The 22,500-nt window shown below is 40.2% G+C and overlaps 2 protein-coding genes across 3 annotated transcripts in view; both read left to right on the top strand.

Moving 5' to 3' along the window:
* The window catches only part of LOC144970443 (uncharacterized), a 57,804-nt gene that overhangs the window by 28,747 nt on the left and 6,557 nt on the right, over positions 1–22,500 (top strand). For both annotated transcript variants that reach the window (XM_078910093.1, XM_078910104.1), the window contains 9 exons: positions 356–569; positions 2,402–2,482; positions 5,631–5,722; positions 9,556–9,719; positions 10,435–10,524; positions 13,899–14,100; positions 15,608–15,683; positions 18,117–18,174; positions 20,251–20,333. In XM_078910093.1, the coding sequence (XP_078766219.1) occupies positions 356–569; positions 2,402–2,482; positions 5,631–5,722; positions 9,556–9,719; positions 10,435–10,524; positions 13,899–14,100; positions 15,608–15,683; positions 18,117–18,174; positions 20,251–20,333 (1,060 nt within the window). The remainder of the gene's footprint in view (positions 1–355; positions 570–2,401; positions 2,483–5,630; positions 5,723–9,555; positions 9,720–10,434; positions 10,525–13,898; positions 14,101–15,607; positions 15,684–18,116; positions 18,175–20,250; positions 20,334–22,500) is intronic.
* On the top strand, positions 1,317–2,228 carry LOC144963462 (uncharacterized; the record flags this gene model as incomplete). Its single annotated transcript, XM_078897545.1, has 3 exons — positions 1,317–1,350; positions 1,816–1,955; positions 2,169–2,228. Coding segments are annotated over 3 exons (234 nt in total), but the record flags the coding sequence as incomplete, so codon positions are not given.

Here is a 22,500-nt window from a genome sequence, read left to right as displayed (position 1 = left end):
ATATATATATATATATATATATATCTTTATAATATATATATATATATATCTTTATAATATATATATATATATATATATATATATATATATATATATATATATCTTTATAATATATATATATATATCTTTATATATATAAATATATAGACTAGATATTAAGATGCCATCATTCTGACACCAGAAGATGAATTACACAACGTATGTATTCAGTACCCCGAAAGAGTGGTTTTACACTTCCAATGAAAAAATAGGAACCAACTATTTTGATATCACTCACACTGAAAACACGAATCAATCACTTCAAAAAACTTTGAATATTTATAAATATCAATTATAATTTTATTTGACTCTACAGGCGATAAGCCTCCACCAACCAGCCCCAAGAACAGACGTCGGCGGTTTGTGGATGGGTTTACTATCTCCGAAACGAACACTCGTTATAAAAAAGACGACAATGATGACGATGACGACGGTGATGATGTCAATGTCGGGATGAGACTGTCGGGGAACAAGTCTACCCTGAGAGCAATCGAGGATGAGTTTAAATTCCTTTACACATCGATGGGACGGTAAAGTTGTGGTGCTGAAAAAAAAGGGGAGGGGTTGGGGGGAAAGGAGGGAGGGGGAAGGAGGAGGTGGTGTGGAGGAGGGAGAGGAGAGAGGGGGAGGAGGAGGAGGAGGAGGAGGGAGAAAAAATAGAAAGGAGGAGAGGGAGGAGAGAGGAGAGAGGAGAAAAGGGTGGAGGAGAAAGAGGGTGGAGGAGAAAGAGGAGGAAGAGAGAAGAGGAGAGAGAGAGAGAGAGGAGAGAGAGAGAGAGAGAGAGAGAGAGAGAGAGAGAGAGGAGGAGAAGGAGGAAGAGAGGAGAGAGGAGGAAGAGGAGAGGAGAGAAAGGAAAAAGAAGACAATGATAGGAATAAACGCAATTTGGCTTTGGCTGAGAATGGTGTAGAGGAATCATAGGAGATACAGGTTTTATATTATATAAAATATACAGTACATTATATTATACATTGAATCTCTTATCATTATGGCACTACCATGTTTCAAGACATATCAGTTACATCCAACCACACTTATCAACCACCTACCTACACACTACCTACAAATCACACAACATCACACTAACAACACCATCACATCATCACACAATCACCACCAATCATACGCCACTACCACATCACCATCACAACCACACACCCACCAACCCACCACCACACACCACTACACACCACCACACCACCCACCAACCACCACCATCACCACTCACAACCACCCAACCACACACCACCACAACCACCACCACCACCACAACACCACCACCACCACCCACCACCACCACCCACACCACCACACCACCCACCACACCACACCACCACCACCACACACCCCACACACCCACCACCACCACCACAACCACCACACACCACACCACCACCACCACACCACCACCACACCCACCACCACACCACCACCACCACCACCACCACCACCACACCACCACCAACCACCACCACCACCACCACCACCACAACCCACCACCACCACAACCCACCACAACCACACCCACCACAACCACCCACCACACCACCACCACCACCACCCCCCACCACCACCACACACCACCACAACCACCACACACACACCACCACCACCACCACACACCACACACACCACCCACACACACCACCACAACCACACCACCACAACCACCACAACCACCACACCACCACAACCACTCACCAACCACACCACCACAACCACCCACCCACCACCACCCACCACACACCACCACAACCACACAACCACCACCACCACCAAACCACACCACACCACCAACCACCACAACCACCACAACCACCACAACCACCACCACCACCACCACAACCACCACCACCACAACCACCACACACCACCACACAACACACCACACCACCACCCACCACCACACCACCACCACCACACCACAACACACCACACACCACAACCACCACCACAACCACCATCACTACAACCACCACAACCACACCACCACACACAACCACCACAACACCACAACCACCACAACCACCACCACAACCACCACCAACAACCACCCCCACACCACCACACCACCACCACAACCACCACAACCACCACCACCACCACCACCACACCACCACCACACCACCACCACCACCACCACCACCACCACCACCACCACCACCACCACCACCACAACCACCACAACCACCACAACCACCACCACCACCACCACAGATTATTTACGAATAAGATGGAAATATTCATTCAAAATAACATGCCAGGGAATAAATGGAATTTTGCTAAGCACATTGAGCATCGTGAATCCCTGGCAATGTGCTCATTCTATTCTAATGAGTCTTTTACCTTCCATTTGTTTCAGAGATCTCCGGGCTACAATTGGACACCAGGTCGATGACATGTTGATGGAATGCTCTTTCCGTGGAATCGAATGTGATCAAAGGTTTGTTTGGTTTCTAAATAAACAATGAAAAAACAAACAAACAAACAAACCCAAAACAACAACACGACCCTCCACCCCCCCCCCCCCTACCCCTAAAAAACACCCAGAAAACGTTAAGATAATAAATACTGCAATAAAACAAGAAATAAAATTTAAAAAAAAACCCCGAACAAGTAAAAGACACAACGCAAACTAACTAAAAAACAAGACAAACCAAAAAAAAAAAACAAACAAATAAAACAACAAAAACACAGTGACAGAAAACCCAACAAAACCAACTAAACAACAATAGCGTAAAACAAACAAACAAAACATTAAACAATCAAACAAACAAACAAACAAACAAACAAACCAAATACAAATCTATAAAACAGCGATTTAAAAGAAAAGAAAAAAAACGGACTAAAAACAAAACAAAAAAAAAAAAGACCCCAACAAAATCAAAAAAATAAAACAACGACAAAAAACTTTTAAAAAATCCCTCCCCTCCAAAAAAAATAAAAAAAAATACCCCAAACAAACAAGAACAAACAGCAGATACGAAAAATTTTCATTAAAATGCCAAACTTAAAATAGAAATTAAAAAAAAAATCTAAAGCAAAGAAAGGAAGTAAGAATGAAATGAAAAACAAACACAAAAACCCGAATTATCAAAAATATTTTAAATATTTTATTTTATACTAGATTATGATATATATATATATATATATTATATAATATTATATATATATATATATATATATATATATATATATTATTTTAATATTTACCACAATGTTGTGGTAAATATTAAATAATAATTCGTCCATTGCTACATGTCGAGATTTTGTACCATATTTGTATCTAAACGATTCAATAATATATATATATATATATATATATATATATATATATATTATATATATATATATATACATATGTATATAAAGAAATCCACTCACGTATTTTTAGCCAAACAATCGTTTCCATGTCCTCCATTTTATCCATAGACATTAACCCCACGATTCATTTATGGGTGGGGTCCCGATAGCTTAGTTGGTAGAGCACTTGCTTCACACGTAAAGATACCGAGATCGATCCCGGGTGCAGTCGAGGAGTTTTTAGAAATCCCCCCACCCCACCCCCCCCCCCCCCATCCACGGTCCACCCAGCAGCTGGGTCTGTTAGATCTGGCGCAAATACTTTGCAATAGACAAGCGTCCTATCCAAAAGGAACAAGCAATTGCTGTTGTCCGTACACGCTATAGAAACCGGGATAAACCGGGCTCCGTGGGCCGATTGATCCTGAAGGACAACTCACTAGACGGTGCAAAAACCTAAAACATGACGTCAAACTATAGGTCCCAGTGAGTTCGTGAGTCAGGCTATGAGTTAACGATGGCTACGGTCCATCACCCCGTGACACCCCTAAGCGTGTTGTTGTCTAGAGGACCCAGCTACCAAACAGACATTATAAGATGGCTGCCTCTATTCTCATCCCCCCCGGCCGATTGGATTACCGAAAAAAACGTCGCCGGCTTTTTGCGATTTGGATTTGATTGATTTTTTTTTTTAATTGTGCAACTTGTGACAAGAAACTTAACAAATTACTGCATTACAACCTTTGGATTAAACATACAACAATTGTGGACTACTATTATGAAGACTATCATCCTAGACTAGGGGGATGAGAATAGTCACTTCGTTATAAGATTCTTACACTCTTGCTTTTTGGAATCCCAGACGTGTTCCCAACCGCTGCACGCGAGCTTGCGAGTGCGCGTTGAGAACAAATTTCAAAACCCAAAAGGCAAGAGTGTAAGAAATATTTTATTCTACTTGCGGCTATGTGGTCTAGTGGTATGACACTCGCTTTCGGATCGGAAGGTCCTGGGTTCGAGCCTCGCTCGACGCATAGTTGAGTCCTTGGAAAAGACTCTTTACTCACATTCTCTCACCGTACTCAGGTGTAAAATGAGTACCTGGCCGTTAACAGCGTTGGTCTCTGTCCGAAAAATTGTAATATCGCCTAACAGGCTTCATGTCTCGTCCTACATGTTAAATGTTGCTTTTGACCAGGGACCCCTTGTAAAGCGCTTTGAGCACGTTTAGTGGATATTGCGCTATATAAAAGCTCATTTTTTTACCCCTCAATCGATTCTGATTTCGTCATCTCTGAGTAAATGACATTTTCAAACATATTTAAATAATATTTATTTTTTCCAAAAAAAAAAAAACAACTAATTTTAGTGAAATTTAAAGTTTGATAATCTAACGCCACAAATTATTATTGTAGTCTTGATATCATTACGCGTTACCATTTTGGGGATAATTTAGTCTTTATCATAACCTAAGCTTTTATATAGAGCAATATCCACTAAACATGCTAAAAGCGCTTTACAAAGGGTCGCTGACAAACAGCAACGCGCAGTATGCAGAATGAGACATGACGACTGTTAGGCGATAATACAATTTTTTTTCTGACAGAGACAACGCTGTTAACGGCCAGGTACTCATTTTACACCTGAATACAGTGAGAGAATGTGAGTAAAGAGCCTTTTCCAAGGAATCAACTATGCGCTAAGCGAGGCTCGAACCCAAGAACTTCCGATCCGAAAGCAAGTGTCATACCACAAGACCACATAGCCGCACAATCATAAGAAATGTGGAATTGATAACAAGTGGTATTGTCCTGCCTCCTTTCATCCAACATCTAAATCACTCTGACACAATTGAGAACAAAATGATGAAGTCAAAATAACTGGTTCCTATCTCATTGAGAGTGTAAAATCATTCTTCCGAAGGACTGTATACAAATCGTGTGTAATTGATCTTCTGGTTTCAGAGTGATGGCATCTTACTTTCAAGTCTAAATAAACACTGGTCGTCCATAAACATCATCCATGCTCGGTCTTTTACATCCCGTAATCCTACGAATCTGCCTAGACATCCTGCTACTGAAATAGTTAAGCCACCTTATGATTCAATATACAATCTATTCATTATTAGTCATCCGAAGAATTGGTTACACACACAATTCTAAAGAGTTGGGAACCGGAAGAGTAGACGGTGTGACGACATGACTTCCCTCCCTATACCGTTTGATTCAATTAACATTCCGTCATTGTTGTTTTGGTTTGATTTTTTTGTTTGTTTGTTTTTATCCCAGCTATTTCCGCATGACTCAGACGGCGGAGTATGGCAACTGTTTCACCCTAGAGAGAAGTGACTACGTCAGTGTCCTAGGTGGCCCTGGGGATGGTGAGAATCAATTTGTCTTCCTATCCACCATGTCTATGGCCATCTCATCATCATCATCACCATTGCCTTTTTCACCCTGGTCAGGGTATAGGCACATACAAACAGTTCCATCCTTCTCTAAATCATCATCATCTCATTGCCTTTTTTACCTGGGTCAGGGTATAGGCCACAGACAAACAGTTTCCATCCTTCTCTATCATCATCATCATCATCATTGCCTTTTTCACCCTGGGTCAGGGTATAGCCACAGACAAACGTTTCCATCATTCTCTATCATCATCATCATGCCTTTTTTTCACCCTGGGTCAGGGTATAGGCCACAGAAAAACAGTTTCCATCCTTCTCTATATCATCATCATGCCTTTTTCACCCTAGGTCAGGGTATAGGCCACAGACAAAACAGTTTCCATCCTTCTTCATCATCATCATCATATCATTGCCTTTTTCACCTGGGTCAGGGTATAGGCCACAGACAAACAGTTTCCATCCTTCTCTACCATCATCATCATCATTGCCTTTTTCACCCTGGGTCAGGGTATAGGCCACAGACAAACAGTTTCCATCCTTCTCTATCATCATCATCATCATTGCCTTTTTCACCCTGGGTCAGGGTATAGGCCACAGACAAACAGTTTCCATCCCTTTTCTACCCGAGCTAACTTTTTTTATCTCATTCCAGGTCTTACCACTTCTCTGTATATCAGCTTCTTTAATTCTTCTCCATGTTCCTCGTGGCCTTCCCCTTGATCTTCTGCCCTGAGGGTTCCATCTACTATTCAATAAATACATGAGATTTTATATAGCGCAATATTCACTAAACGTGCTCAAAACGCTTTACAGGGGGTCGGAAGCCAACAGGAACACTTAACATGTAGGACGGGACACGACGCCTGTTAGGCGATATAACATTTTTTGGTACAGAGACAACGCTGTTAACGACCAGGTACTCATTTTACAGCTGAGTATCATGAGAGAATGTGAGTAAAGAGCCTTTTCCAATGACTCAACTATGCGCAGAACGAGGCTCGAACCCAGGACCTTCCGATCCGAAAGCGAGTGTTATAGCACTAGACCACATAGCCGCACAAAATTTCCTTATGCTATTAGACCGGATTCAACGTGCGCTATGCGATCTAGAATGTAGGGCTCTCGCTTTTGGATCGGACGGTCTAGGGTTCGAGACCCGTTCTGAGCTAGCGGCGCATAGTTGGTTCCTTGAAGGAGTCATTTCGAAAATAGCTTTCGGCTACCCATTCACTGCTGGGTGGACTGGGGAATTGGACTCGGGGGGGGGGGGAGAGGTTGATCAGAAAAACGGCTTGACCCGGGCTCGATCGCGGTCCATGTGTGTTTGAATCGAGTGCTCTATTAACTGAGTTATCGGGGCCTCCGTTCTCTTTATTAGAATATGTCAAACCATACTCAAGCTTCATAATAGGGTTCAACAGTCCTGACGTCACTTCCTTCGTAATGACGCATGTCACTGGTTCTAAACTATCGGAACAATGTCGGACATCATTATCTCCATCACCACCCTTATGAAATACTTCTCCGACGAGCTTAATAGTGTATCCAGAGGAGAATATCATTATAAATCTGATCATGTTTTGAATTTTATACATTCTGATCACATGACATATGTAAAAAGGTCTAGCCAGCAGGAAGAATATTGATTAATAGTGCTGATTTTTTAGTTTAGAACCAAGCTGCTGGTTGCTGGGCGGACGTGACATCAGACTATTCAATCCTATTTTGGCTAAGGATTCGACTGCCAACACTCAAGTGCCCAAACATAAATCCCTTTTGAGGGGAACGATCAACAAACACAAATTATCACAACTCAGAATTTTGAGTTTTTTCCGAAGTTCAAAAAACCAAACTCACTCTCCTAAACCAGGCAATAATAGGGTCCAACAGTCGTGACGTCACTTCAATCGTAATGACGCATCGTAACTTATAAATTGGTTCTAAACTATCGGAACAATAGCGGACGTCCTCATGAAATACTTCTTTGACGAGGATAAAAGTGTATCCAGAGGAGAAAAACATTATAAATCTGATCATGTTTTGACTTTCATACATTCTGATCACATGATATGTGAAAAGGTTCTAGCCAGCATGAAGAATAAAAAGTACCGATTTTCTTAGTTTAGAACCCAAGCTTCTCGTTGCTTGGCGGACGTGACATCAGACTATTGAATCCTATTGATGGTTCCTCTGTGACCTCTTGTTGCTATGCCTGTCAAGCATGTACTCAGGGCATCTCAGGCCTTTCCATACAGGAAATAAATAGTCAAGAGGACTAAACGAGGTGAATGGCAGGGAATATTCTGATTGGTTAATGCTTAGTAACGGACAAACCATCAATTACAAGTTAAGGGCAAATGCACTTTAACCAGCAAACTTCCATACATTGGAAAGACACGTATTTAAAAATTTGGCCAGAAAACTCGTCCTTCAAATATCGATTGATATAAATGAATAAAGAAAAACAACAAGCATTACATTTAACATTCCCTACAATTATTTAAACAAATGGCTAAGAAAGATCGTGAGGATATTCTGACCAAATTTCAAGTCATTTCAATCAAAGACCTGGTAACATGAACACGCATTGAACCAGTTTCTAGAGCTGTAAAGAGGAGAAGGTGGAAAAGGACTGGACACTGGACATATCCACAGAAAGGATTGGAGTGCTATGCCCAGGATAGCCCCCAAATGGATAGAGACTGGACACTGGACATGTCTAAGAATAGATTGGATGCCATTCCCAGGATAGATCTCAAATGGACTGGACATTGGAGACTGGACACTGGAAATGTCCACAGAATAGATTGGAGTGCCATTCCCAGGATGGCCCCCAAATGGACTGGACACGGGACATGTCCACAGAATAGATCGGAGTGCCATTCCCAGGATAGCCTCCAAATGGACTGGACACTGGAAATGTCCACAGAATAGATTGGAGTGCCATTCCCAGGATGGCCCCCAAATGGATGGAGACTGGACACGGGACATGTCCACAGAATAGATTGGATGCCATTCCTAGGATGGCCCCCAAATGGAGGGAGATTGGACACGGGATATGTCCACAGAATGGTTTTGAGGATGGCCCTCAAATGGACTGGACACTGGACATGTCTAAGAATAGATTGGATGCCTTCCCAGGATAGCCCCCAAGTGGATGAAGACTGGACACTGGACATGTCTAAGAATAGATTGGATGCCTTCCCAGGATAGCCCCCAAGTGGATGAAGACTGGACACTGGACATGTCTACAGAGTGGTTTTGAGGATGGCCCTCAAATGGACTGGACACTGGACATGTCTACAGAATAGATTGGATGCCTTCCCAGGATAGCCCTCAAATGGACTGGACACTGGACACTGGACATGTCCACAGAATAGATCGGATGCATTCCCAAGATAGATCTCAAATGGACTGGACACTGAACACTGGACATGCCCACAGAATGGATTGGTGTGTCATTCCCACGATAGCCCTCAAATGGATGGACACTGGAAACTGGACATGTCCACAGAATAGATTGGAGTGTCATTCCCAGGATAGCCCTCAAATGGACTGGACATGGACACTGTATTTATAGCAGTATCTATAGCTGTAATCAAAGCATTTCTTTAAATGTGGTTATGTAGAGAGAAATCAGAATGAGGAAATTGTCGGTTGCATCGTAACGAATGTGACGATTTTCCTATGGGTGGTAAGAAGAGGGTTAATTAAGTACAGTACAATTAATAATTGGTATTTCCTTTATCGGATAAACTTCCTGTTAATTTTTAATGTTCAAATCTCACCAATATTTCATCGACTAGGCCTGAACATGATCTTTTTCACACAAGATGAGGAATATCTTCACGGTATCACCAACTCGTTGGGGTTTCAGGTTCACATCCACCAACCTGGTTCTTGGCCCAACCCTTATGAGGAAGGGATTGCAGTCTCTGCCGGTGTGGAGACCAACATTGCTTTGAAACAGGTATTCTTCTTCTTCTTCTTCTTCTTCTTCTTCTTCTTCTTCTTCTTCTTCTTCTTCTTCTTCTTCTTCTTCTTCTTCTTCTTCTTCTTCTTCTTCTTCTTCTTCTTTTTTCTTCTTCTTTCTTCTTCTTCTTCTTCTTCTTCTTCTTCTTCTTCTTCTTCTTTCTCTTCTTTTTCTTCTTACTTTTCTTTTCTTCTTCTTCTCTTCATTCTCTTTCATCTCTCTCATCTCTTCTCTTCTCTTTTCTTCTCATTCTTCTCATTTCTCTTCTCTTATCTCATGTATTATCATTATCATTATTATTTCATTTATTTATATCATATATCTATCAATTATCATATTCACTATTATTATTATTATTATTATTATTATTATTATTATTATTTTATTATTTATTATTATTATTATTATTATTATTATTATTATTATTATTATTATTATATTATTATTCATATCATATTATATTATTATTATTATATTATTATTTTATTATTCATCATCATCATCTTATTTCTTATATTCTTTATTATATCTTTATCATCATCATCATCATCATCATCATCATCATCATCATAATCATTACTGTTATCAACATTGTTATAGTTAATATCCACATCACTCACTTGAGTGATATATTTAATATTGTCACCAATAGTCATTCTATTACATTTTCTCTAAGCAATGACATATCCTAAATCCTTTGATCCTACCCTAGGTGAATATTGAACGAGAAGGCGACCCGTATGGAGTGTGTGAAGGGGCGGATGCGTTCAAAGACAAATACAGCATTACCTACACACAAAAGGTATGTCCTCAACTGTGTCTTACGACAAAAAAAAAACAAAAAACAAAACAAAACGGGAGCTGATACGTATTATCGACTAAACGTGCTAATAAAATCACTTAACAAGGGGTCCCTGTCCAACAACAGCTCTTAACATGTAGGATGTGACATGACGCCTGTTAGGCAATATTACAATATTTTCGGAGAGACAAAGACGTTAATGGCCAGTTACTCATTTTACACCTGAGTATGAAGAGAGAACGTGAGTAAAGAGACTTTTTTCAAGAATCAACCATGCGCCGAGCGAGGCTCAAACCCAGGATCTTCCGATCCAAAAACGATTGTCATACCACTAAGGTCACATAGTCGCACAAACGATGATGAAAATAATAAAGATAATAATGTCCTCCTCAATCCCCAATCTCATGACCAGCTGGGCATCGGGGGGGGGGGGGGGGGGGGGCATGAGGGATACAGACTTCAAAACATTACGCCAAAACTAGAGATGCCTAAATGAGCCAATAAGATGGTGAGAAAGGTAAAGGGAGTAAATGTGACTCATATATAAGGGAACAACACAAACAAACAACGTTTCGGCCCTTGGCCTTCGTCAGGAGACGAAAAAAAAACACAAACACGAATATGTAAGTTTACAAAATATCACATTTCGTCAAATTATGTGGAAACATTGAAAATGTAGGGAGAGGGCGTTGGGTGTGGATGCAAAAAGAGGCGCAAGAGAAGGAAGGCGGGGATAAAATGGGGGGGGGGGGGAGGAGGGAGGTAGAGAGTGAGAGAGATAGAGAGAGAGAGAGTGAGAGAGAGAGAGGGGGTGAGAGAGAGAGGGAGAGAGAGAGGGAGAGAGAGAGAAAGAGAGAGAGAGAGAGAGGGGGTGAGAGAGGGAGAGAGAGAGGAGAGAGAGAGAGAGAGAGAGAGAGAGAGAGAGAGAGGGGAGAGAGAGAGGGAGAGGTACGGAAGAAGACGGGTAGAGAGAGAGGTTGAGGAGGTGAGGAGAGAGAGGGGCCATTCGTCACGGCCTCTGGCCTTTTCCAGTAAGCTATTCAGATTCAGGCCTGTCCACTCTTTGATGTTGTCATGCCATAGTTTTTTTTCTGTCTTCTTCTTCTCCTTTGTCCCTCTACAGTGCCCTGATAATGAATTGTAGATACTCTAAAAATAAAACACTTATTAAAAAATAATTGGGCCAGAAAACTCGCCCTTTAAATATCGATCGATTAAAATTACCCTCATCTCGCGAAAAAACTCTCAAACCTGGGACTCAAGCAGTGCTGGATATGAGAGTTTTTGCCGAGATGAGGACATCTATGGTGTGGCTATGTGGTCTAGTGGTATGACACTCGCTATGGGATCGGTGGGGTCGAGCTTCGTTCGGCGCATAGTTGAATCCTTTAAAAGGCTCTTTACTCACGTTCTCTCGCCCTCCTCAGGTGTAAAATGAGTATCTGGCCGTTAACAGCGTTGTCTCTGTCGGAAAAAATTGTAATATCGCCTTATAGGCGTCATGTCTCGTTCTGCATGTTATGTGTTGCTGTTTGATCAGCGATCCTTTGTAAAACGCTTTTAGCACGTTCAGTAGATATTATTGCGCTCAAGTTTTTATTTCAAGGACGAGTTTCCTGGCTAAAATTTAAAATGGGTGAATTTTCAGATTTGAAAAAATATCCCCTTCCGCCACGGCATCATAAGATATAGTCACCTAGACATTCCACGAAGAAATATAGATATTTCATCAAACAAGATGTCAGATGTCAACAGGAATCACCCATGTTGTCCAAATGAGCAAATTGGAGGGGGGGGGGGTCACTAATCTAGCCTAAGGAAGAAAACGAAAGTGCCTGAAGCGGGGCTCGAACCCGAGACCTTCCGGGTAACAGTGCAAGATTTTAAGATTGCGAGAGTAAAAGCGTCTCTGATATCAACCCTAATATTTCTATTTCTTGTTTCTTCTTCTTCGTCTTGTGGAAACCTCCAATATTGTCGAGGATCACTCCACAGTTTGTAGTGTTTTACATTCTAAACTTGCTAAAACTCTGCAAATAATACTAAAACCACATAGATTAAAAAGTCACGTTGTGAACTCCAGCAATCGCGTGAAGGCATGTTGGCAACCGTTTTCAGCCACTTCAGCTGGGAGGCTATTCCATAGTCGGGCAGTGGAAGGGAAAAACGAATACATGTGGGCGTCTGTTTTTGATGTTGGGATGGTTACTCTTGCTGTGTGTCCCCTCGTATTTCTTGTGCCGATATCTTTGATGTCGTTTGGAAGTTTAAGGCACGAATTTTTGTAGTAGATCTTGTGGAACAATTTAAGTTTATCTATCTTTCTTCTCTTTTCCAGAGGTTCAAGGCCAATCCGTTGTGATATTTCAGACGCACTTGAGAAAGGATCGAATGTGTTTGTGATGCGTCTTGCTGTTTTTCTTTGGATGTTTTCTAAGGTGTCGATGTTTTTCTTTGTATATGGGTCCCAAATTGAGCTGCCATACTCCAAAATTGGTCTAACAATAGTTTTAAAAGCAAGGGTTTGAGTTGTGATTGGGCATCTTTTTAAATTGCGGGTGATGTAAGCGCTTGTTTGATTTGCCTTTGAAGCCAGGTGACATATGTGGTCATTCCATTTGAGGTTTTTAGCAAACTCGATGCCAAGGTATTTTGCTGTCTTTACATGTTCCAGGTTTTGACCATGAAGTTGGTATTCAAATGTTATAGGTGCTTTCTTATTTGTGATGGTTAGAACATTGCACTTTGATACGTTAAATTCCATTTGATTTATTGTTTCCCATTCTTGTAATTTAGCTAGATCGTCATTTAGTGTTTTGCAGTCGTCTGTTGTTTTTATCTGATTATATAATGCTGTGTCGTCAGCAAAGAGGCGCACTTTTGACCTTATACCTCGTGGAAGATCGTTTATGTACACTAAAAATAGGACGGGCCCAAGGACTGAGCCCTGAGGTACGCCAGATGTCACCATCCCGATAGTGGAAGTCTCGCCGTCGACAAGAACTTGTTGGGTGCGATTGTCCAGAAAAGTTGCAATCCATTGTAAGGTTTTGTTCCTGATACCAACGTCATACAATTTCTGGATTAACCGATGGTGAGGGACCTTGTCGAAGGCCTTGGCAAAGTCCAGTAGTACTAGATCAATTTGACCACCTTTATCAATAGCAGCTGACAGATCATGTGTTAATGATAGAAGTTGAGTTTGACATGAGTGGTGCTTCCTAAATCCATGCTGTTCATCACAAAAAATACTGTTAGTTTCGAGATATTCAGTTATTGAGGATCTCACTATATGCTCCAACAGTTTGCAGCAAATGCAGGTTAATGAAATTGGACGGTAGTTTTGAGCCCTGCTTCTATCACCTTTCTTGTAGATGGGTTGGACAAGAGCGTGCTTCCAAACAATTGGTATGTCTCCCGTTTCAAGAGTCAAACCACAGACATGTCAGCAATTTTGTGTCCAAAGTCTGGTCATGTCAAGATGCCAATGCTTCGACAACGAGAAAGAGGAGATGTACAGACGGATAGGGACTTATAAACAAACCAACATCACTCGACCTTGTCTCGCTTCTAACGGTGAGTATCGGGGTTACCTTCATCGACTTTTAGGCCTGACACGGGGCTAAAATGTAACGTCTGATACCAGGCGAGGATCATATTCCCTTAATTAAATTTTAGTTTGACGTCTCCCTGAATCTATGGTCAGGTGTAAATGGCGACAATCACCGTAAATTTAATTAACGTTTAGTTTGACGTCTCCCTAAGTATTACGTCACGTATAAGGCGACGATCACCGTGGCCTTCATTAACGTTTAGCGTAACGTCTCCCTAAGTGTTACGTCACGTATAAGGCAACGATCATCGTGGCCTTCATTAATGTTTAGCGTGACGACTCCCTAAGTATTACGTCACGTATAAGGCGACGATCATCGTGGCCTTCATTAACGTTTAGCGTGACGTCTCCCTAAGTATTACGTCACGTATATGGCGACGATCATCGTGGTTTTCATTAACGTTTAGCGTGACGTCTCCCTAAGTATTACGTCACGTATATGGCGACGATCATCGTGGTTTTCATTAACGTTTAAGCTGATACTACATTATAGTTACGTCACGTTACTCGTCAAAGATCTCCAGATGAATCTTAAACAGTTGTCGTTAGGTGTGCTCAACGCGACAGGTTATGCTCTAATACGTTGAATACAACTCACAATTCCATTTCTTTTGGAGGTTGTCGCCTCGTAATGTGACGTAATACTTTGATCTTCGTCAAGAGATGAGTTCTGAATGGTCAAGGACACCGTGGTATATAATGTCAAGGAACCCCTTTCTCTTATCTTTCTGGATCTTACGTAAAGTACTAATGTTCAAGATGGGTTTGAACCCAACTCAAAATTTTACTTTTCTTTTATTTCTTTATGTTGTTTTCTTAATTGTTGCTTTAGACATGTTTAAACTCCCCAGCTTCTAGGGACTTATGGTGAATAGAAGTACTACTGCCATACCAGTTGGTTACAAAATATCTAATAACCTTATATGGAAGGGTAGAATAAAAGTATTCTTTTATTTCTTTGTATTTATTACCTAAACTTGTTATATTTTTAGAGCACAATAACACATACTCGCAAGCTTGTTGTGTTATTGGGCACGATAAAAGTAACTGGTTTAATAAATACAAATAAAGGAAAGAATCGTATATTGTATTATGGATCCATGTGGAACCGACCATGAAACCACTTTACATGTGCTTATGGATTGCCCATTATACAACGTGCAACGTTCGAACCACTGGGTCGCCCCTACAACACTCAACACAAAGCTCTATGGTGAGGCTGAGGACCTAAAGCGGACCACAGACTTCATAGCAGATATCGGACTGCAGCCATAGATGTCCATCAGAGGAACGAAGAAGAAGAAGAAGAAGAAGAAGAAGAAGAAGAAGAAGAAGAAGAAGAAGAAGAAGAAGAAGAAGAAGAAGAAGAAGAAGAAGAAGAATTATGGATTCGCCGTGGGGTTTGGTTGCCTTTAGGGTACATCTCTCTATCTAATGTCATTGTAAAATATTGCATAAATTTGTTTTCAGAGACAGCGTGTTTGAACAAAGTGTACCGAGATTTCCAGCTGGGATCTGTAGCCTGCGATTGTCCTAGTCCTTGCCAGTAAGTTGTATTGTGCGGCTATGTGGTCTAGTGGTTAGAAATCGCTTTCGGATCGGAAGGTCATGGGTTCGAGCCTCGCTCGAGTCCTTGGAAAAGACGCATTACTCACATTCTCTCACCGTACTCAGGTGTAAAATGAGTACCTGTCCGTTAACAGTGTTGTCTCTGTCGAAAAGATATTGTATTATTGCATAACAGGCGTGATATCTCGTTCTACAAGTTACATGTTGCTGTTGGCCAGAGACCCTTTATAAAGCGCTTTGAGCACGTTGAGTGGATATTGCGCTATATAAAGACTCAAATTTTAATAATAATAATAATAATAATAATAATAATAATAATAATAATAATAATAAATAATAATAATAATATAATAATAAATATAATAAAATAAATATAATAATTAATAATAATAATAATAATCTTTATTGTCCAAATAGACAATTATTGTTATAGTTTTAAAAATTGTTATTTAAAATGAATCTGAATCTGAATGTTACTCGAAGTCGACTCAATTCTGAGTATTTGTATTCGAGGACGGAGAGAATTGTTGAATGTGACAGTAGCCATTGTTGGTGTTTAGGCTGAAGAATTTTGATAATCTTCTCGTGAAGGCGTCTAAATCTGATAACAAGAAATGAAGTGAGTAGGAAAGTGGCAGAAGACAATAGGGAATACAAATTTCTCGGCGACAATGGGGGTTTAAACCCGCGACCTTACTGGTACGACAACTCGCCTGGCCTGGAGAACGTGAATCTAATGTATGAGCTATCCACCACGCCAAAAAGAGCCGCTCTCCCCGACTTCTTGAGGTCATGAGTTCAACACACACAAACGCTGCGTTGTTTGTTAGCCAGCGTTGAAGCTACATGGCCATGTTCTCAACACAAACGTGTAACATAAAAACGATTCCGATCGCTTGGTCACGTGACGTACAGAGAATGCACAATGATCGGATACCCAAAGACATCATGTACGTTGAACTAGCTTCTAGACACCGACCAACCGTCCAGCTCTTCGTTTCTATGATGTCTGCAAGCGAGACATGAAATTGCCAGGCATCAACTCAAACACGTGAGAATCGCTCGCTGACGACAGCTGTGGCTGGGGATATATGGTGAGGGCGGGAGTCAAGAGATGTGAGGAGAGGAGAAAGAAGCATTTTGAAGAGAGAAGAGCAAGAAGGAAAGAGAAGTAGGAGAACCAAACACTAAACCCACAGTCAAACTACGTGTGCAGCAACTGCGGTAGAGACTACTGCTATGCAAGGATCGGGCTGCTCTCAAAACGTCTGATGAGACCAAACCATATATATATATATAATATATATATATATATATATATATATATATATATATATATATATATATAATATAAATTATAAAAACAAAACCATGAAATAATACAAACTAAAATATGAGGAAGAAACCATTACCACCCCAACAAAAAAATTACAAAGAAAACGACACATAACATGGTTCAACCCACCCTACAGCAAGAATGTGACAACTTCTATCGGTACCAAATTCTTCAACCTACTACAAAAATGCTTCCCTCCCGGTCACGTTCTACACCCAATCATGAACAAAAACACCATCAAAATAGGATACACCTGCATGCCAAACATACAAAACATTATTTCCTCCAACAATAAACGAAAACTATCACAGCCAGCTCATCCCAGCAACAACCCAGAGAAAAAACGCAACTGCAGAACCCAGGGAACATGCCCACTAAGCTGCAATTGCCTGACACAAAACGTTATTTACCAAGTCACAGTTACACGCCCAGACACACCAAAACAGAAAACATACATTGGTCTCACCGAGTGTTCATTCAAAACCAGATACAACATGCATAAATCTTCCTTCAGAAACATACACAAACGACATTCTACTACACTAAGCGAACACATTTGGAACCTCAAAGAAAAAAACATACAACACAGCATCACATGGAAAATCATCTCCAGATCACAGTCGTACTCCCCCTCTTCTAAGATTTGCAACCTCTGCTTGGAAGAAAAATTCTTCATCATCACAAAACCGAACAAAGCAACACTCAACAGAAGAAACGAACTAACATCATCATGCAGACAGAAACAAACACCTTTTATGTAATTTCGAACCTCCATAAACACGAATCTAGAAAAATACGAAAAACACAACAATCTACGAGCTTTCACTTTCACTTCCTGATGAGAGCAAAGCTCGATAACAACGTTGTAGAAGTCAATCTTAATTATCTTTCAAATGTTTTTATATATTTATATATATATTTGTTTTTTTTTTTTTTTTTTTTGTTTGTTTTTTTTTTTTGTTATTTTTTTTTAAAATCTTGTTAACGTTTGGGGTTTAATCGTGACTATATTGTGTCGCATAAAGATCACATATTTTCTAGATTTACAACCTGTTTATGCTGTTGTTTCCCCAGGGAAAGAATTTATACCAAGTTTATATCTACCAAACAGTGGCCCACTGAGCAATACGCTGTAAGTATCATCGCATCGAATACAAGGGGGAATGGGTCCACTCGATACTAAGCTACTAAAAGCTGTAGACTGTAAGTATCATCGCATCGAATACACGCGGAATGGGTGCAAGCGATACTAAGCTACTGAAAGCTGAAGACTGTAAATACCATCGCATCGAATACACGGGGAATGAGTCAAATCGATACTAAAGCTACTAAAAGCTGTAGAGTGTAAGTACCATCGCATCGAATACACGGGGAATGAGTCAAAGCGATGCTAAGCTTCTAAAAGCTGTAGAGTGTAAGTACCATCGCATCGAATACACGGGGAATGAGTCAAAGCGATACTTATTCGTAGCTTTAGGAGTTTGAAAAGGAGGTGAGGATACTGATGTCCATGAATAAAATGGTCGAAATTTTCCTGTGTTATTACCACGCACACCTTATAATTTCCATTCTGTTATATTTCAGCAGTTTTAGAGAACAATATCCACTATCAAACATGTTTGCCCGTTAATTGTTTTAGACCTTTTCTCTGCTTTCGACACCATAGACCATGACATTTTATTTCATCTTTTAAACATTACTCTTGGAATCAGAGGCACTGCACTGGGAGTGGTTTCAATCGTACCTTAGATTTAGAACACAAACTGTTGAAGTAAATGGCACATTTTTAGATTAATTTTATTTGATACACGGGGTACCTCTGGGATCTGTTCTAGGTCCTATTTATTTCGCAATATATTCACAGCCTCTTTCTAAATAATTTTAAGAATTATGGTATGAACTACCACTTTTATGCTGATGATACACAGATGTATAAAAGCGATTCTTCAGATAATAATTTATTTTACAGAAATCAGTTGAAAATTGTGTGTTGATGTAAAAAGCTGGATTGATGTAAATAAACTGAAACTTTATAATGAAGAAAAAAGTAATGTTATGTGGGGTACAGAAAAAGGGTTCTTTACCGGTGATGAACTTGGATATTAATTGCAATTCTATAAAATAAAATAAAACAAATAGAAATTTATGAGTACGTTTAATAAGCGATTTGGGCATTTGCATGTTGATAGTCTTAGCAAAAGTTTAAATTTACATCTTTAAAAAATTGCTAATTTACGAACCTACTTGACTATAAAGATGTAACGAAAAATCTAGTAATAACATTTATATTATCAAGATTGGATTATTGTAATTCTCTTTTGGCTTGGATAACTAAAGATAAAAAATTAAGACTTCAAACAATTCAGAATAATGCTTCAAAATTTATTACAAAACAAAAGAAAAATGACCATCCATTGCCCATTCTGTTTGAATTGCATTGGTTGCCAGTGAAAGAAAGGGTTGAATACAAGATCTACTTTATCTAATTTAAATGTCTGAATGGTTTAGCGCCTAGATAGGCATCTTAATGAATTTATAAATGTCTATTCTCCGTCTAGAATGTTACGGTCTTTGTCTGACCACACTAAACTGACCACAGTAAACATAAATCATATTATTTATTTTATGTTGAGAGATCGTTTTCAACACTTGGTCCTCAAATATGGAACGATCTTCCTAGGGCTATTCCTGAAGCGCCAATTGTAGATGCCTTTAAATCAAAGCTTAGACATTACTTTTTACAAAAACAAATTTTAAGTCTCTGTCAATGTTTGCCATTTATTTAATATTGGTGTTTTTCTTCTTTTGAGTAATAACTAAAAGTGTGTCAGTTTGTGTGTGCGCGCGTGTGTGTGTGTGTGGGTGGGGGGGGTGTTTGTATGTGTGTGTGTGGGGGGGGGGGGGTTTATATGTGTGTTAGTGCTATTTAGATTGTCATTTTTGTAACTGTGACCTAGTCATGTTTATACACTCTACAATGCTATATTATTATTGTTATTATTATTATTATAATTTTCTTTAAAAAGAGACAAGGCTGCTATTGATATCAGAGTAGATGAGAGAATGTTAGGACATAACTTTGCCCACTCACAGCTGAACCCAGGACTCATCCGTCCAGAAGCTAGTGTAAAATCACAAAATCTTAAAAGTGCCCTAACCCATCATGTGAAGGGATGATATATTATTCTATCTGAATTTCTTTCCTCAGACAATTCTTGTGGAACATCTGTGTAACATCCTGAATGACACGGAGTGCCAAGAATACGCCTCCAAGAGTCGCTCGGATCTGGCGTAAGGATATCACTGGAAATAGTACCCTACTACCGATATCACTGGAAATAGTACCCTACTACCGAACTACATAGTATTTATTTATTCTAGGCTGTCAAACCGTCTTACTGAATCGTTAACTAAAAGAAAAATTAATAGGGTTTAACAGTCGTGACGTCACTTCCCTCGTCATGACGCATAGTAACTTAGTAGCTTAGTAACATAGTAACAATGGAGGACGCAATGCCTTATGAAATACTTCTACGACGAGCATCAAAGTGTATCTACAGGAGAAAACATTATAAATCTTATCATGTTTTGACTTTTATGCATTCTGATCACCTGACACTCATTTTACACTTGAGTACGGTGAGAGAATGTGAGTAAAGAGCCTTTTCCAAATACTCAACTATGCGCCGAGCGAAGCTCGAACCCAGGGCCTTCCGATCCGAAAGCGAATGTCATACCACTAGACCACATAGCCTATACTCGCAATGATAGCCAAATAGAAGTCATGATTATTTCCCATCAGATATTCTAAATAACCTTTTGAATCAACGGGAATTACAATCAACCCTTAATTTAATTATCCTTACCAATTATTTTCAGTATTCTCCCAAAATGGCAGGCCTACCCGGGAGGAAAAATGTTTTTTTTAAACTCAAACACTCTCTCTAACAACTGTATGTTCTTATTAATTAAACAAAGATCATCATTCAAAGTTTGTGATGTACAAAATGAATTTGAATTTTTAAAATGTATTTTGTGTCCTATGAAATGTGACGATTTTGCTGAAGGTGGTAAGGAGAAGGTTAAGAAAGGTTAGCAAGTTACTCTTGTATCAATCTGTAAAAAATAGTTTTAGAATATTTAGATTTGCCAGTAATTCCGTGCTTGATGATGAACATTTAACATCGGCTGTACGGAACAATGTTGATTCCCAGCCCTATTTTATTAAGAACAGATTTCATAAGTAATTATTGTTGCTTTGATATTGATATTCATTTCATTCTATTCGAGGTAGGTCTCTTTATCGTTCCTGACCTTCCATAGTGGGCAGAGAGGTACTTACTGTATCTTCAAACCCCCTATATCTGGGTGGGATTCCTGACCTCCCATAGTGGGCAGGGCGGTACTTACTGTATCTTCAAACCCCCTATATCTGGGTGGGGTTCCTGACCTCCCATAGTGGGCAGGGAGGTACTTACTGTATCTTCAAACCCCTTATATCTGGGTGGGGTTCCTGACCTCCCATAGTGGGCAGGGAGGTACTTACTGTATCTTCAAACCCCCTATATCTGGGTGGGGTTCCTGACCTCCCATAGTGGGCAGGGCGCTACTTACTGTATCTTCAAACCCCCTAAATCTGGGTGGGGTTCCTGACCTCCCATAGTGGGCAGGGCGCTACTTACTGTATCTTCAAACCCACTATATCTGGGTGGGGTTCCTGACCTCCCATAGTGGGCAGGGCGGTACTTACTGTATCTTCAAACCCACTATATCTGGGTGGGGTTCCTGACCTCCCATAGTGGGCAGGGAGGTACTTTCTGTATCTTCAAACCCCCTATATCTGGGTGGGGTTCCTGACCTCCCATAGTGGGCAGGGAGGTACTTACTGTATCTTCTAACCCCCTATATTTGGGTGGGGTTCCTGACCTCCCATAGTGGGCAGGGCGGTACTTAATGTATCTTCTAACTCCCTATATCTGGGTGAGGTTCCTGACCTCCCATAGTGGGCAGGGAGACACTTACTGTATCTTCTAACCCCCTATATCTGTTTTCCAACATGCTTTCTGTCTTTGTCTTGGAATGAGATGGCCCTGGCTGGATGCCCTGACTGAGAGGGAAACAGTCAAATGTATAGATAGTTAGTTTTGGGAGATGATATTTTTTCCCTTGTAAATCATTTCTGTTATGCATTGGAATTATGTCTTGTTTACAGTTTATATATGATTTGTAAACATTTTAATGTGTTCGTCTTAGTGAAGACCTGTGCCTAACGTTTGGATGAGACTTTTAGTGATCTCAAACTAGGAACTAAGATAGTGTGCTCTTTGAAAATACACATCGGTTTCTCATTTGAACCAATTCCCCTTTGCCTTAACTTTTCTTGGGTGCTTTAATTGTAATTTGTCTGTAGTGTTTCATTCATCCTATTTCGTTGATAAAGGAGGAATCCGAAACATCC

This window comes from Berghia stephanieae, chromosome 1, assembly GCF_034508935.2.
Source record: "Berghia stephanieae isolate SIO BIC M18660-M18661 chromosome 1, UCSD_Bste_1.3, whole genome shotgun sequence".
NCBI lineage: Eukaryota > Metazoa > Mollusca > Gastropoda > Nudibranchia > Aeolidiidae > Berghia > Berghia stephanieae.
Note: the sequence above shows the minus strand (reverse complement) of the source record. Positions and strands in the feature narration are given on the sequence as shown.